This window comes from Aythya ferina (assembly GCF_964211825.1).
Source record: "Aythya ferina genome assembly, chromosome: 1".
NCBI lineage: Eukaryota > Metazoa > Chordata > Aves > Anseriformes > Anatidae > Aythya > Aythya ferina.
Genome location: NC_140296.1, coordinates 3009770 through 3025438, shown reverse-complemented (window position 1 = coordinate 3025438; position 15669 = coordinate 3009770). Strand labels below are relative to the sequence as shown.

General features: G+C 42.1%; 1 protein-coding gene across 1 annotated transcript in view; it reads left to right on the top strand.

Moving 5' to 3' along the window:
* Nucleotides 1-8801, top strand: part of GUCY2F (guanylate cyclase 2F, retinal) — a gene marked incomplete at its 5' end in the record, with an annotated part of 45178 nt that extends 36377 nt beyond the window's left edge. Inside the window, one exon of the mRNA XM_084500123.1 lies at nucleotides 8331-8801. Within this exon, the coding sequence (XP_084356249.1) occupies nucleotides 8331-8469 (139 nt within the window). The 3' untranslated portion in view covers nucleotides 8470-8801. The remainder of the gene's footprint in view (nucleotides 1-8330) is intronic.
* Between the last annotated feature and the right edge of the window lie 6868 nt (nucleotides 8802-15669).

The following is a 15669-nucleotide window of genomic DNA, read 5'->3' as shown; positions in this document are numbered from 1 at the left end:
CACAAGGAAAGAGGAAGTTTAATGCCCAGACTGCAGTGTTGCCTCCTGCTCCAGAGAGTTTTTTTTTTTGAAGGTGAACCTCCTTCTTTCTGGGTCTGGTCAAATTGCAGTTTTACCGGCTTTAAGTGAGACCTTTAGGTTTTCTTTGCATCACAGAAAACAGGGCAGGCTGTTAAACAGGCTCCTTAGTCCTTTCCTTGCTCCAAGGCAAATTCCTACACCTTCCCCAATAGATGTCTACCTTGTGATGGGTATTATTTCTCCTCCTTTCTTGCAACTTGTTAGGGTTTGTGTTGCTGCATATCAGGATTGGGTTGGGGCTTCATGGTGCAATAGTCACATAAGGCAAAGAAAAGGGATTTCCACAAAAGCCTTATACTTTATTGGAGGAAATAACAGCCAATTGGGGTGGGCACAGAGAAAGCATACCAAGATGATGAACAGTTGAGCAGCTGCCTACCTGCAGACTAGATTATTTTTGGAGATTTCACAATCAGATAGGTTTGAAGGAAGGCTGGGAGGTTTCTTTGAGGGTACACCAGGAGACTAGTTTTGGGGCTGAAGAGCAGACAAGGAAAAAGCATAAAGATGCTAGATTACAGATGTGAGAAACTAGATTGGGGCACTCCTCTTGCCCCAAACAGCACAAAGAACATGATGTTATGCAAATCTATCAGATATAAGCCTAATCTAGACTGAATCATAAATGCTTTTGGCAAAGCACTGAAATATTATCTACTACTAGGAAATATTCAATAACCATTGAAATTCAAACAACAAACAAACAAACCACAACCTTCAACAGGAGAAAGGATCATGTTCATCTGCAGTTCCATGGAGTTGAGTAACAGAAAGGGTCTTCTAACTTTCCAATTTCTGTGATCCCATTTTAGAAATCCCTTGCTTTGGTACAGAATACAGGGCCTTCAAGCAGAAATCTTCTATCCCAGAAGGTAGCTTTATCTGGGAACTTTCCCCTTATAACACTATTTTAAATTATACAGAATATCAACTGGAGAAAAACAAATACAATTCAGTGATGAAAGATATACATGTAGATCATGGTTGCTCTCAAGGTTCTCAAGGGTTTTTAACCATAAACAGTGCCCAGGGAGGGAGCATGCAAGAGTTCTGGATTATTATCATCAATCCTATATCCCTGCTCTTGAATCAAATGATGTAGAAGGTCTAAAGTCCAGAAGAGCCCATAAGACAACCAGTCCAAGACCATCAGAAGTAGTAAGCACAACATGCAGTGAGAAATCACTGAAAACTGATGGTGCAACCAGGTACAGGAGAAAGTCTGGGGGCTTTCCCATCCTCCCATACATGAGGGCCACCCTTGGGAAAAGCACCAAGAACTTAATTTAAAATGAAATGGGTTAGAAGCAGTGAAGGATGCTCAAAGAATCCATATCCAAACACCAAATGATAAAGGTCAGGAAGAAGACACCCACTGGGACAACAGGGTTTCTTGTTCTACCCTATGGGAAGTTCTCTGATTCAGTGTCTGTAGGAGACACTCGGGCAGGATGGGAGAGGATCAGTAGAGAATCTTTACTGTTGCTGCTGATGCTTCTCTCTGAGCAGCAAGTGAAAGGATTTCTCTTCAGGATCCCATTTGAAGTTTTTTACTCAATGCACATTTTAACCTGAAATAAAGAGCTTGTAGAGCAAACAGTAGTGATTTTTTTTTTCTGTCCTTAGATGGCTGGACTTATATAATAGCATCATAAGATTTCATAAAAAAAACTTTGTATAACATATAAGAAAAGGTTTTTCTGGGAGAAATAAAAGCATATTCTGGCTCATAGACTTGATCACCCAAAGACAGGACAGATACTTTTTGTTTCACAGTAAACGTTTGCTTCTCAAATGATTTCTGAACCCCTAATACAACAGCAAGATGAAGAAAAAGGAATGTTCTGCTCATGTTTATGGCATAAAGCAGGTGAGAAAGAAGATTTTTTTTTCTCTTAAGTTTGATCATTTAAAAGGGGGAAAGGGAAAGAAAGTTAGTGAATCATCTTCCTTTGAACAAGACTCTCTGACTTGGAATGCAGTTGCTTCAGCTGATTTATTTAAACAGGCTCTTTATGAGCAAGCTGAGGCTTCTGGAAGAATTGGCTGGAATATTAGATTAGAGAATTTCTGCCTTTAGCAAGAAACCCCAAATGAAGTGTTCAGAAAGGAAGCAAAGTCAGGTAGGAGCACTGCCTAACTGGAAGATGTGATTCAATGTGTCACCCTTTCATCTGCAGGTATTCATATGCAGTCCTGAAATTGTGCTCAGTATCTGTCTGTCTTTGTTGTCTATGAAAAGTGAAACATGGGGAAGCCTGAGCTGAGATGTAATGGGCTGCCCAAGATCCCTGCACCTTGCAATAAAGTATGCTTTGCTCCAACACAGGGGGTTGTGTGAGCTGGGGATAAGAAAAGGAGAAAGAAGGGATGAGAAGACAATGTCTTCTGCAGTTTTTGCCAAAGGGTAGAGAGTGGCCAAGTCATAACAATGCTCTCTGTGGACCTGAACTTTCCCCATATAACTGGGAACTAGAATTTGTACTGGCTGCCTCAGGTTCAAGCCAGGAGATTGTTTTTTCAATGCTCAGGAAAAAATTAATGTGGTTCTGTTATTGTAATACACCACATGCAGGAAAAAGAAGGCAAATTCCTTAACTTCTCTGGGCAGCTGCTGTAGGACAGGCAGGCAGATCGTGTCCAGGGAATTGGAGTGCAGGACTTCACATGAAATTTTCTCCAGCTGGCTTCAGAAACAAGGTGGAGGGAAGAGAGGATCTTGGAAAACAACAGCTGACAGGCAGAGGGGTTTTGCAAGAGGTTAGGAGGGAGGATGCAGAATCAGCAATCTCAGTTATTCAGACACTGGCAAGTTCGGGAGATGTGTCAGTGCTGTTTGTACTGGATCCCCCTTCTTATTATTGTGCTGTGGATTGTGCCAAGTCATTATCAAATGGTCATTTGATATTTGTGTGAGCAGTTTTTGGAGCTAGAGCTCAGATAATCTGATATTGTGCTTGACTCACAAAGACCTTGGTGAGGTCTTGGCCTTCTAGTGGGTCACAACCTCCTGCACCATTGTGCAGAAACAAGCAGCAACCGCTTCATTCCCCTGTGGATAAAGTCCTGGAGAGTGGAATCAAAGAGCAAGTCCCCTCGTGCTTACTCTTTTGTGACTGAATTTTACCAGTGCTTGCATAAAGGGCCTGAGATAGAAGTGTTCCTCCTCCCAGCCCAGTTGGTAGGATTTTTTCTTATGTAAAGTTATTCGTCTCTGGCATTAGATACATCCATCTGAGCTCTCTTATCTTTTTGAGTCAATGTGGAGAAATGGGCACTTCCAGGTGCCACTCTTCTGCCCTGCAGAGGACATCTGCTTTGGGATAAACCCACACCGTGATCCAGCAGCTTCTATTTCCCTCCACTGTCTCAGAAGAGAGCCCAAGATTTATGCCTCCCATGGAGACATCTCTGTTGCAGGTAGTTAAAACTCAGTGGGAGGAATCCCACCTGAGTTGCAGATTCCCAGAAGAAGCCATTCCTCATCCAGCCCATCAGGATTATGTCCTTCAGGCTTCCCTGTCCTTGCAATCCAGCCCTGTAGGCTCCAGCACTCACGGGAAGATTTATAAATAGAAATCAATGTTTCTATAAGAAGGAAAGATGTTCCCAGAGCCAAGGATTTAGGTAAGGCATAGAGGACAATGTGGTTGGATGTTACCATTTGTGAAAAATAGGCAAAAAAAAGCTGAAACCTGTTTCCTGTCTCTCACCAGAAAGGTGGTTAAGTTTGTGCTAAGTTTTCAGAGGAAACTGGCAGTCCTGAGGGACATTTAAATAGGATTTCCACTTGGAAATGTGCCCATAGTTTTGAGAGCTGAGAATCTCTGAAAGCATCACCCCATGGAAGGGCAAATTGCACTGAATGGAGCTGGACTAACCAAAGGCAAGGTCTTCATAGAAGTTTGGTTTTGCTCTTCTCTTTGATGAATTAAAGGGGGATCAGAGGAATAATGGAATGAGTCACGGAGAGTTCATCTTGTCGAATACACTCAGAACACAGCCATCTAATAGAAACCTAGTTTGAGCTCCTCCATCAACAAAACCATTCATCTCATCCTGGGAGAGGTGTGTAGGACATGTCAAGTGCCATCTGGAACTGTCTGGCTATGCAGATCACAAAACATGTCTAGGCATTACAAAAACATCTCAGGGCAACTTCAGGACATTTAAAATGGAATTAGCTAACCTCACCCTTTGCAATAAATCGAGCTGAAGTGATACAGGAGGGGAATAAATGAAATCTGAGCAAGGCCCAACATTTGTTTCCCTTTTTCACATCAGAAGACACATTTCACATAGTCTCTGCTATGGTCTGTTCGTTATTGCACATGAAACTGAATTGGTTCTCTCTCTAATGGCCTACATGTTCACTGCAGGTGTAAAGCTCATGGGTTACCCTCGGAAGAAATTGCCGAGTTCAAAAGGAGGAAAGCTGCAAAACTGCTTGAGAAAAAGGCCTAGATCTGAGGTAGTAGCTGTAGGACAGTCCCAAGTAGCTCTGCTATTTTAGTGTCTGCTTGTGTGTTATTTGTCTGCACTTCGCTGGGTTTAGTGCCACGCTTTTTCTTGTCAAAAATATGTATTACTCTTTTAAAGTGTCTTATTCAAAAAGGTGCTGGGAACTGTGACAGAGCTGTCTAGAAACTGTAATAACTTTGTTGGGTGATTTCCTAGCAAAATTACGACCTGCTCTTGCATGATTTGGTTGGAAATCAGAAGTTATATGTGTATAATAGCATGAACTGAGGTACCTGATCAAATAGGTGCTACTAGAATAAAGCTGGCACATAAGCTTGCATGCACACACAGGATCTGATGCCCCTTGAGAATGTTGCATGGTTACGGTTTTTTAGTATCTCTGAGAGCAGCAATAATGCTGCTACTCTGTGCCACTGAATTTGTCTTAATTTAGGCTTTCTTAGAAAAAGACAGATGTGGATGAAAGCCCCCAGTGCCTCTATACAGGCTGCTTACAAACTTCTAGGGTTACAAACTTCTAAGTTTTATCAAACTGATAAAAAAGTTCCATCCAATTTTCTCATAAGGCTGAAACCCAACAGAGCACTTCTGGGTGTGTTTCTCTTTCCCAGCCATGACTTTTAAAGATCTGGGGGGTGTTAAGCTGTTTCAACTCCCTTAAGAGATCCATTTATTCATTTATTTTTCTGAGAACAAAATTTGGGACATACTGTGGAGAGACCTGTATAAATGGTACCATACGTGAACACTCACAGCTAAATATAAGCTCCAAAGCCCAGAGGACCAGCATGATGATCTACACCTATGATCACGAGCTACTCCTCCAAGGCCAGAAACAAAAGGACCTCTCACTTGGGTTAGCACTGCCTGGCAGAAACTGTACATATAGTAATATAAAAACATTTAGCACATATATCACCCACAGATATATTCTTTGGTTAAGGCTGATTAGCAATACATTATAGAGAACAGAAGGTCCTCGTTAGCTCATTTGGCTTGATTCATAGGAAACAGCAGAAAAATCAGTAAGATATTTATACCTGGAGCTTTTCAGTGATCCTAGTTCAATCCTTCTTGTGTGTCTGAAGCTTTCAATGGAGCAACTGCGTTCTCAACAGCCACTTATCCCCATGTCTCTGCTTCATGTCATAGTCGCATTCCCATCTGATCTTAGGTGTACTTCATAAGATGAAAGGAATCATGCCATCAATAAGCTTGTTTTTCCCTGATAAGAATAAAGGGACTCTAGACAAGTATTTCAAATGCAGTAATCTATAATTCTTTCTCTCAGTTTACAGTCCAATTTGTTTGACATCCTTTAACAGTCTTGCTGTGATAAGATAAGGTTCCCAATCTCTACTTTTGGAACATTCATATGCTCTGGAGTCTAGAGGCGTGCCAAGACTGATCCTCATGCTCAGAAGATGAACCCTTTAGCTGTGAAAGGCTGTGGACTCTGTTGTCCATGCTGTATCCTCCTTTCTAAAACAAGTGATGGTTCTGGCCAGATCTTGATAAAAAGGTGCAGCAAAGCATGAGCACCATCAAAGTACACCTCAAGGCATCCGGAGATAATGTACTTTCTCCTCCACCAGAATCTGTAGGGATTCTACTGGGAAATCATAACGTGGATCATAACATGGGTGCAATGACCCACACAAGCAAGTGGGGTACAGCCTGGAGCACCACAGGTGTCCAAGGCTGTTGTACAAGTCTGGCAGATAAAACAGCAGCTGAAAGCACCAAGGCTCAGTTTCTTGACCTATTCTCTCTCTCGTTCTCTCTCCTCTTTTTTTGCCTCTCCCTCTGTTTTAATGACTTGTCCCATGAACTCATCTCAGTAACAGTAGACCTCTCAAGATTCCTGTTTGGAAAATAGAGCAAGCACCCAAATCACTGCATCTTGCTGGCCAAACCACAGACTAGCAAGGTGTGGTGGACCAGCAGTTAAGATCTGAAGGTGAAGTTTGAAAGCTCATTCAGCACAGGGTGTGTGATAAATCTTCGCTCTGTCCTTAAAGGTGAAACTGACCCTTACACAGAAGCACAATACAATTACAGCTTACTATTTCTTCTTCCAGCTCACTGCAGGGATAATCTTAGGTGATTTTGCCTGCATGATCTCTCCAAAGACTAAAACCAGAACTTCAGAAACCAAACACTCATTTCTATTGATTATTATTTTGTCCATCACATTTTTTTTCTCTTCCACCTTTCTTCTGCTCTGCATCAGCTACTTCTTCTGCCTTGGTATGCAAAGACATCTCCCAGAAACACAGTGGAAGTAAAATCTTCCTTATTCAACACTAGAAAGGCTTAAAAAAGACACTTAAGGATATTTATTTTCCTTGTTTCATTTGTGGTTGCACAACAGTTCTGATCATTTTGACAGGGGCATCAGTTCTTTCTCATAATGTTCAATGAATGAAATGTCAGGGTCAATTCTCCACTGAAGCCTAAATCATGTTGAGATGATATATTTGTAATTTCTTAAGACTCAGGAATTGCCTTTATTTTTCTTTCCTGTTTTTTGCCCTTGGCTGTCTTTGGCTGTCCATGGTCTCCCACCAAGTGTGAGAGTGAAGGGGGCAGAGTGTGTGCTGAGGTTGGAGGCCCCAGACCTTCTCTTGTTACATCCAGATTTAATAGCCTGTCCTCAGCGGCAGGTATCTTATACCTTTGGGATCCCTGCTTTATATAGTCACTTTTACATATATTTTTATTCTAAAGCAATTGCTTGTTCATTGTACGACAGTGATGTTTACAGTTTAAAACCTTACATATCTGTGTGTGTACAAAACAGTTTCTCACCTATTTCTTTTCCATATTTATGTAATCATAACAGTGTTATTGATATGTGTTAGAATTTGGTTCTTTTCAGTTTACAACAGTTGGGATTATATTTTCTTCTTTTATACACAGTTAATTTGATTTCATGGGATGCTTTTACAGGACATCTAGAAAGTTGAGACCTACCTAAAACCCTGCTATTCACTCATCTGCTGGCCTTCTACAAATTCTTGATGTTTCATTTGTATCTGAACCCCCCGTTATATTATAATAAATCCATGCCTACCAACAAATGGTAGAACCTGAGCACCATGGACACTTAGAACTTCATTTCAAATGAACCTCTTCAGCTCCATCACATCAGTTTACCAGCTTGGATCTAGATTTAACCTCTGAATTAGACAAGCTCTTAAATCTTAAATCTTGCTCAGCAGAGCCTGTTGCGTTAGGAGCACTGCCAGGCTGAGGCAGCAAAACTGCACCTGGATCTGAGGTGGATGTCAGCATTTTCTGTTTCTCTGTCCCTCCTGTGTTGGTAATGGTAGGATCGTGGGGCTGTCCGAGCAGCTGAGCCTTCAAATTTCCAATAAGTGGCAGTGAATGACCTCAGACCCAAAGAAACCCACACAATTAGCAGGGAATCTCTGCTATTAGCAGACAGAGGCTTTATCAGGCTTGCAATGCACAGTTAGAAGTGTTATTCATAAGCAGAAATGATGTTTACCTTTCAAAGTGGATATCCTTGGGTGAAAGCTCTGTCCATCCCATTAACCCATGCAACTTCTCCAGCACTTGTATGGTCTACTGGGACCACCACATCCCTGCTGTTCTGTATCAATGACCTTCCCTGCTTGATGCTTCTTGATGGCTTGAAGAAAATCTAATGTTTTTGCTCTTTCTGATGCAAAATGATGTAAAATAAAAAGCTATTCCTTAGTGAGCAGGGCTGCTAATTCCTCCTGTCTTCTGTTTTACAGCCACAACTGGTCAGGCATGCTGACCAGGAAACTCAAATTTGTCCTGAAGAACACAAAGAGGACACTGACAAAAGCAACCTTTAAAGAACTGGGGAGCCTGAAGGAGACTGAAATGAGTCTTGAAGAGGAAGAAATCTAAGAAGAACACGGCAGAGAACTAGTAAGACCAGGATGAACAGCGTGAAGTCAACCCCAGTAGGGAAGTCCAAACCCTCCTTTTAATTTCCTCCCATCCAAAAGCAGTATAATTGCTGAAGCCTCTTAGCTCTTGCAGGGGAAGAGCCTGAGAAGGCAGATGAACCCCAATCACCATTTCTCATTGAAACCGGGCACTGGATCAGAGCTTTATTCACCATGGTTCCATATGTGGAACTTTTTGACTGATGTCCATTGGAAGGAAAGCAACGGTGCTTTCCTTCATCAGCACCTCAGTCACAAGAATGGGCCCGAGGCATATTTTAGGTAGGTCAGCATGGCAGCACAAACATATCCAGGTGCACTTGGGTCTGTATTAGAACAATAATGCCAAGTGTTAACTCATTAACCATTTTGCAATAAATAGGTTTGTTGTTATAAGAAATGCTGGTTAAAAAATAAGATCGACACAATTCAGAATAAAATGTTTTTGACTACAAGAAAAAAAGATTTTTGCTCCCCCACAAAGGGAAATTTTGAATCAAAAGGCTTTGTTGCTGTATGCCAATTTAAGCTGAAACATTTTCTTTTGAATTGACATTTCAGCTGCAAATGCCATTTTAATGCTATTTTCAAACTAAAATGACTGTTTTGAAATGAAGCAGTTTGGTATGAATCAATATTTGTTTCCAAATGCCAAAATGTGATCTGATCAAAATGCCAAAACATGTCATCTTCACAATCCCAGATCTCAACTGGAAGTACATTTTTTTCTTTATAAACACACATATATAGCATATCTAAAACATTTTATGCTTTTCATCCCAGAGCAGGATGAAAAGAGAATGTCAAGATACTGGAAAACTGAGATGTAGAGAATGATGTTCTACAGTCCCTTTAGCTGAGTAATACTAATAAGACTAATGAATATTCTTACCTGCAGAAGTGAGGCAAAGGGAAGGAAAAGTTCATTATTTAATCAGTAGAAGAAGCCTAAAGCATCACAGAATTTTTCCTCCCCAGTCTCTAAGTAGTGTCAAAGCCACTAATATCCAAAGTAAGCCTCACAGTGGGTAAAAATAGCTTCCTACAAAGGGCCAGCATTTGGCCTGTAGGCACTTCCCACAGAGAACACTTCATCAGAGTCAAAAATTTTTATTGTTGGCCACTTCTTCTTCCAGATTTTTTACTTCTGTTCACTGTCTGGCTTCTAACAGACTCCTGGAAATTGTTGTTGTCTCTCCAGCCAGGCTAAAGAGAACTGCAGATATGGTAATTTAATCAATATTACCACGAGAAAGTGCTCGTTGAAAACACCAAGACCTTTCTCAAGCCCAATTTGAACTCATCAACACTGCACCCAAAACAGGTTTTTACCAGTTAGAAGACAAATAACAGTGAACAACTCTCTTACGTTATTGCAGATGACTTTATTAAAGAAGGCAAGCCAAACTCCACAAATCTCAGAAGGATACTAAGTGAACAGCTATTTCACCATAGCAAGTATAAGACGTGCACTGTCAAAGTACATGTAAAAGCTGTTCATGCTGTATCTATCTGAACAGTGAAAATGGGTCTAGTATCTACAATACCCAGACTGAGCTGATAAGTAAGACACAGGAGCAGTTTTGCACTGGCAGCTGGATTGCCAGACACCAAACCTTAAGATCTGAAATAATGCTAGGCAGATACGTTTAATGAAATACACCTTTAAAGTTAGGGGTCGTAACCCCAAGGTGAAGTCCATCCCAGATATCCTCATTCAAATGGATGAATCGTGCCCTAAAAGTGCTTGCCATCGACTGTAACAGAATCTGCACCAGTGGAGAAGCCTGCATCATGGATGACTAAAGTCAAGCTGGATCAACCTCATTCCCACATAGTTCATCACCAGTTCGGAGGAAGTGCTGGACTCCCTGACATTTTCCCTGGAAAACTCCACTACTGTGCTTGTCTAGATGGCAAGTATGTGCTAATCCTCTCTGAGACACTTCTTATTCCCAGCACACAGGCAAAGCGGATGTAAAGGAAAAAGCATGCGAGCAAAAAACATAAAATCCTGAAAAACTTCTGATTGATCCCTTTATCTGGTAATGTGACAGCAAGCAGGAGAGAGCAAGACTTTCTACTTCTGATATATGTCAAATTACACATTTGTAAATGTATGAGAAAGAAAAACACACAACAAACAACAGCAAAACCCAACACACTTCTTCAAACTACTGATATGTATGTATTCTCTCAATATCTACCCATATGCACAGATACATATGTATTTGAATTTTGGGGTACCCAGTGTTTTTGTTAGTCTGAGACAATTTTAAGAAAATGCTGGGTAGCTGCAAACTGAATTCTTCAGACGAAGACCATTTAAACAAGAAGATTTCAATCTGCCCTTCTGCACACAGTTTTTGAATTCCTTCTTCAGCATGCTGTCTTCAAAAATAAACAGCATTCTTTGAATTTATTAAAAAACACATAAAATAGTAGATCTGTGGGAAAGGAGAGCAGAAAGGCAAAGTTCTGATCACTGACGACTTCAGTAATCCCAGGATAATTCTTAATTCTCTTTGAAGCCAGTGTAGTTTTTTTCCCCTCTTAATTTCAACAGGAAGAAGCCAAGGACTCATCCCCAAGTGTGATAACCTCTGCTGTTAAAAAGCCATAAAATATATTTATATTTTCCTGGTATTGTTCTGTTTAGACAGGTTTAGGTTTACTCGTGAGATTTCTTCCCACACTAAACATAATTACTGTATCACACTCCTCTCTTGTTATTCTGCTCCTAAAAATAGTGGTTGGATGTTATGATGTTAAGGTGGGGCCTGGAAGCAGCAAATGTAAATCTCGTAGCTCTGCTGCCAACTTTTCAGGTGATTGTGGGCAGGTTGCTTGGTTGATTTCTTGGATAGTGAAGCACCCACTCTAGAAAACACCATTGCAGGAGGGTTTACTGCTAATGTTATAGGGTAAAATTTAATGTAATCATGCAAATCTGCTGACAGCTGTAAAAGATGTACTTATGCACAATATAAACCATCTGAATATAGTTTATATTTCATACAGGATCCACAGTATTTTTCATAGTGAATTAAAACCAAATGCCAATAAAGATCCTTGGATACCTATCCCTCCACATGAAAATCTTGTTCTTTTATATATCTTTACCTTTACCTCAGATTACTTTTCAGCTCTCTCTGCAGATAAGGTTCCTATAGAGAACCCCATATATTCAGTCCATTACTAATTAATTTAGAGGCAGACCCCAACAAGATCTCAAAATATGCAGGCAGTGGAAGTACGAGGAGATGCAGAAGAACCTAAGGATGGTGTGGAGCAGCCGTGGCATGGATGGGTGTCAAAACAGCCACAAGAACCTGTATCTGGGAAAGTTTCCCATACTAGGGGATACTGCAGTGGGGAGGGAGCAATATCACTCCCCACAGCACATTGCTCATTGGAAAATATCAAGATCCCACCCTGGGGTTTGGGATTGCTGCAACATGGCAGCAGAAGTAAGGCTGTGAGTAATTCTGCAGCATTACCCCTCTTTTTAAACTCACAAAATTATGTTGTCTCTGTCCTGGCATCCTCATGGAACAACACCTTCCCTGAAGCTCTGGTTATTTTCCTTGGCATTACAGAGATTTGTCTTCCAGTGGTGAGGTCAGGGGCAGCTCCATGGGCAACTCCACTGCAGAAGTTGCCCTCACTTCTCTACAACCTCCTGTCCTCACATCAGTAATGGATTTGCCCCTTTGTCAAATGGATGGGAGACATCAGGGCATCCTGCCCCCTTCTGTCTGTGTGACTGTCCTGGAGGCAGCAGCTGGATGCAAGTCCACAGGGATCACCAATGAAGGTGGGCTAAGGATTTCTTACCCCTGTAGTCACACACCCTTGGGTTCCCCTTTGGTTATGCCACAGAGTCCCAGAATGACCTCATCTGTGATAAAAATAATCATTTTGAATAAACATGGTGAAGCTTTTCAGTTTTTGTCCCACCCCTGGTCTTTTTGCAATGGCCAGCTCCATGTTCTAGGCAGTGCAAGAAACATCTACCACTTTCCCACTGATGCTCATTACTTTGCAGCTGTTGGTATTGTTTTGTTCACCATCCTTTCCCTCACTCACAACAGTTCCTCACAGCCATGATATCTGGCTTCATGATATCTGCAGATCTCAGTCTGCCTTGGTTCTCCTTCCTTCCCTGACCAATATGTTTGAGCACCTCTAAATTCTACTGAACAGCACAGGACCCAGCAGGGATCAGCAAGAACCACCCACAAGTGTTGTTGCATAATTAATCCTGATGATTCAATTCTGGTCTTTGCTTCCTGCCTCCGCTCCATGACATTTGCCCCTCGCATTGTCATTGCTTGGAGCAACACAGCCTCCTTAAAAATAGGACAAGTTTAAGGTCTCATGAAAGCTAATAAAAATTTTATCATCTGGTTCTCCTTTCACTAACAGACTAAAGTGTTTTTTGTTTGTTTGTTTTATTTAAATGAATCAAATCCCCCTTTTGCCACTCTTTCTCCTTGACGTGGTCCATGAACCAAACTAGGTAGGACAGGCTGCAGGCGCAGTTCAACAACTGTACAACAGACCTTGGAAGTAAATATCCTCGGTTTCAAAAGGCAAGATGTCTAAACATTTTTCATTAACATATGTGGAGAAGATCAGGGAAAGTCAATATGGGGCCAAGGATCAAAGCTATTGTAGGTTATTTCTGTGTAGGTCGGATGTCCAAATGAAATCCACAACGCGGAGCGTGAAATTCAAGTTGGTCTCGAACAGAAGGCATTTATTAGCGTTGAAGCTTTCTCTGTTATTGTTGCTAGAACTTGCCAAGCTGTGAATATTCCTCAGTTTCCAAATGGAAAATGCTCTGGTTGTCTCCCATTATCTGCCAGACCCCTCAGCTGCCCGTCTGCGGGGCGATCCCAGCCACCCAGCCCAGCCTCATGCTACAAAGCAGCCCCAGAGGCAGATGTCTCAGATCCAACCTCCGCATCCAATTTCCTTCTTTATTTATTTTGTTGTTGTTCAGAAGCTGGAACTGAAACGGCATTTCAAAATACTGAAATCCTGCAGGAAACCAACTGACCTTTCTCCACACTAGTCAGAAAGCTGTAGGCAGGAAGAGGAGACAGCAAACACGCTCTGCGTGCCTGCAGCTCGAGTCTCGAGCCCTTTGCTCACCAGCACCGTCTGAATGCCACATAGCACAGGGTAACAACTAATGGCAAATGTACCGCAATTAACTGCTTTAATAATCATCCCAGGTTGCGTCGTTTATTCAATATTTCTTCTGCAGTAGTAGCAGAGGACTCCACTCATGTATTGAGATTCTAGTGCTGGAGAAATCACAGTCTGCTCTGACATATTATTGCTTTAAAGCACAGACCTGAAAATTGTTAATATGAACTTTTCTGAGTTTAAAGGAAGTTCAGGCTTGGCTCTGAGCACTCACTTTGTGACTCAGGGCTGTTTGTAATAAGAAAGCATCACAGGAGCTGAGCATTCCTTGCCAATCCTTGTTTTGAGCCGTCTGTGAAATCTTGGCACTGCGTCCCGAGAACACTGTGTGGAAATAAAGCTTTTGTTTAACCTACTTGTGTGGGCTTCCTGCAGAGGTGATTGTCTGCCTGGCCAGAGTTGCAGCTCTAGCTCCCCAGCCACCATCATCACCAGAGAATAACCACGGGTTGTTATCCAAGCAAGGTGACAAAGGTTATTCCCAGGAAGATGTCATCGGGGTTGCTCTGGTTGACTGCACCATCACTGGAATGAGAGGTAAAACTATGGCCTGGTACACGTGCTGGGTCCAAGCCTCAGGAGCAATCTTCAGAGTGTCCCAGCACATGCTGGGGAGCAGGGGTCAGCCTGAAAACAGCTTCCCTACACCTACTTTGTAGCTTTGTCCTGGTGGCTGGGCATTGGAAAGGGTGCAGACTGTCCACCACTGGTGTGTGTGGCCAAAGAGTAGTAACTTCTTCATCAAATGAGGCTAGAAAATGAAAATGTACTTATTTAGGTGGAATGAATCATTGCATGTTCAGGCACTGCTCTCCATGTGTGCCCAGCCAGCAGAAGATGGGCAGATGGAAACGTACAGAGTGAAGAACCTTCCTGCTATGGTAGAACAGCAGGCTTCACGTCCTCAGAGGTCTTCAGCAACTCATCATCATATCTGAAACTTCAAGACAGCCTGAGCAATGAGAGCAAACCCCCTCGCATGGTGCTTTGTGGTCTTAGAAAAGGAAAAGAAGAAATGGATGCTCCTTAGAAAGCAATGGGGATGCCTGCATGATTAAATATTACATGCCTCGTCTCCTGCTCTGTTGCTGGAGCCACCTCTTTCCCCTCTCAAACATCCAAAAAACCTGTTGGGAATATTCCTGGTGCCAGGAACATTCTCATAGACATGCTATGAGATTGGTCGGGATGGTGTTTGCTGGCTGGGGGACAACCAATAGTAGCAATTTAACAGCTGAATCCAGCACCCAGGAACTGGTCTCTGGTTCAGCTGTAGCTACATTTGTTTTCCCAAAGTGAAAAGAATGCAGTTTCACTCAGAAATGTTGAGTGGAGAACCAAGGTGCTTAGATAAGAAGTTCCCCTGGTTCACTTCCCAGTAGGCAAACCCCAACGTGAGCACAGCCTGAGAAGTCACCATTGCCAACCCTCCCACTTTAATAGGTCAAACCCAAAGAAAAAAAGCCTGGGAACAGTATTTTAGGCAATGTCTTTTAAATTCATGCAAGTCCTGAGAGCTGCACTGTTGAACATCCTTATCCTCACTACCCATGCCCAGGTGCTGGACACTTTTGCACCAAGAGCTGTTTCTGCCACCTTTGCCAGAGGAGTGCCCCATTGCAGCTCCTCCCTTCTCTTCATCATCCAGCCAAAGGAAAGCCAAATTGGTAAGAAAATAAGGAACCAGAACCACCTCAGCAAGGAAGGATGACTTTATTGCCATTTAAATCCTCGTTTCCTGCAAGACACTACCCTTTCTATGAATCTATTGATTTTGCTCAATGAACTGGCCAGAAGATGATTCCCTTCTCCTCGAACACAAGAGCTGGGGAACTGAAAGTTTCCCCTTCACAGCTGAAAGGGGAAAAGAGGGGAAAAAATAATGTCAAGCCCTTGCTGAATTGAAAATAGAGAGGCTGAAGGAATCTCTCTCCTCCAAGCA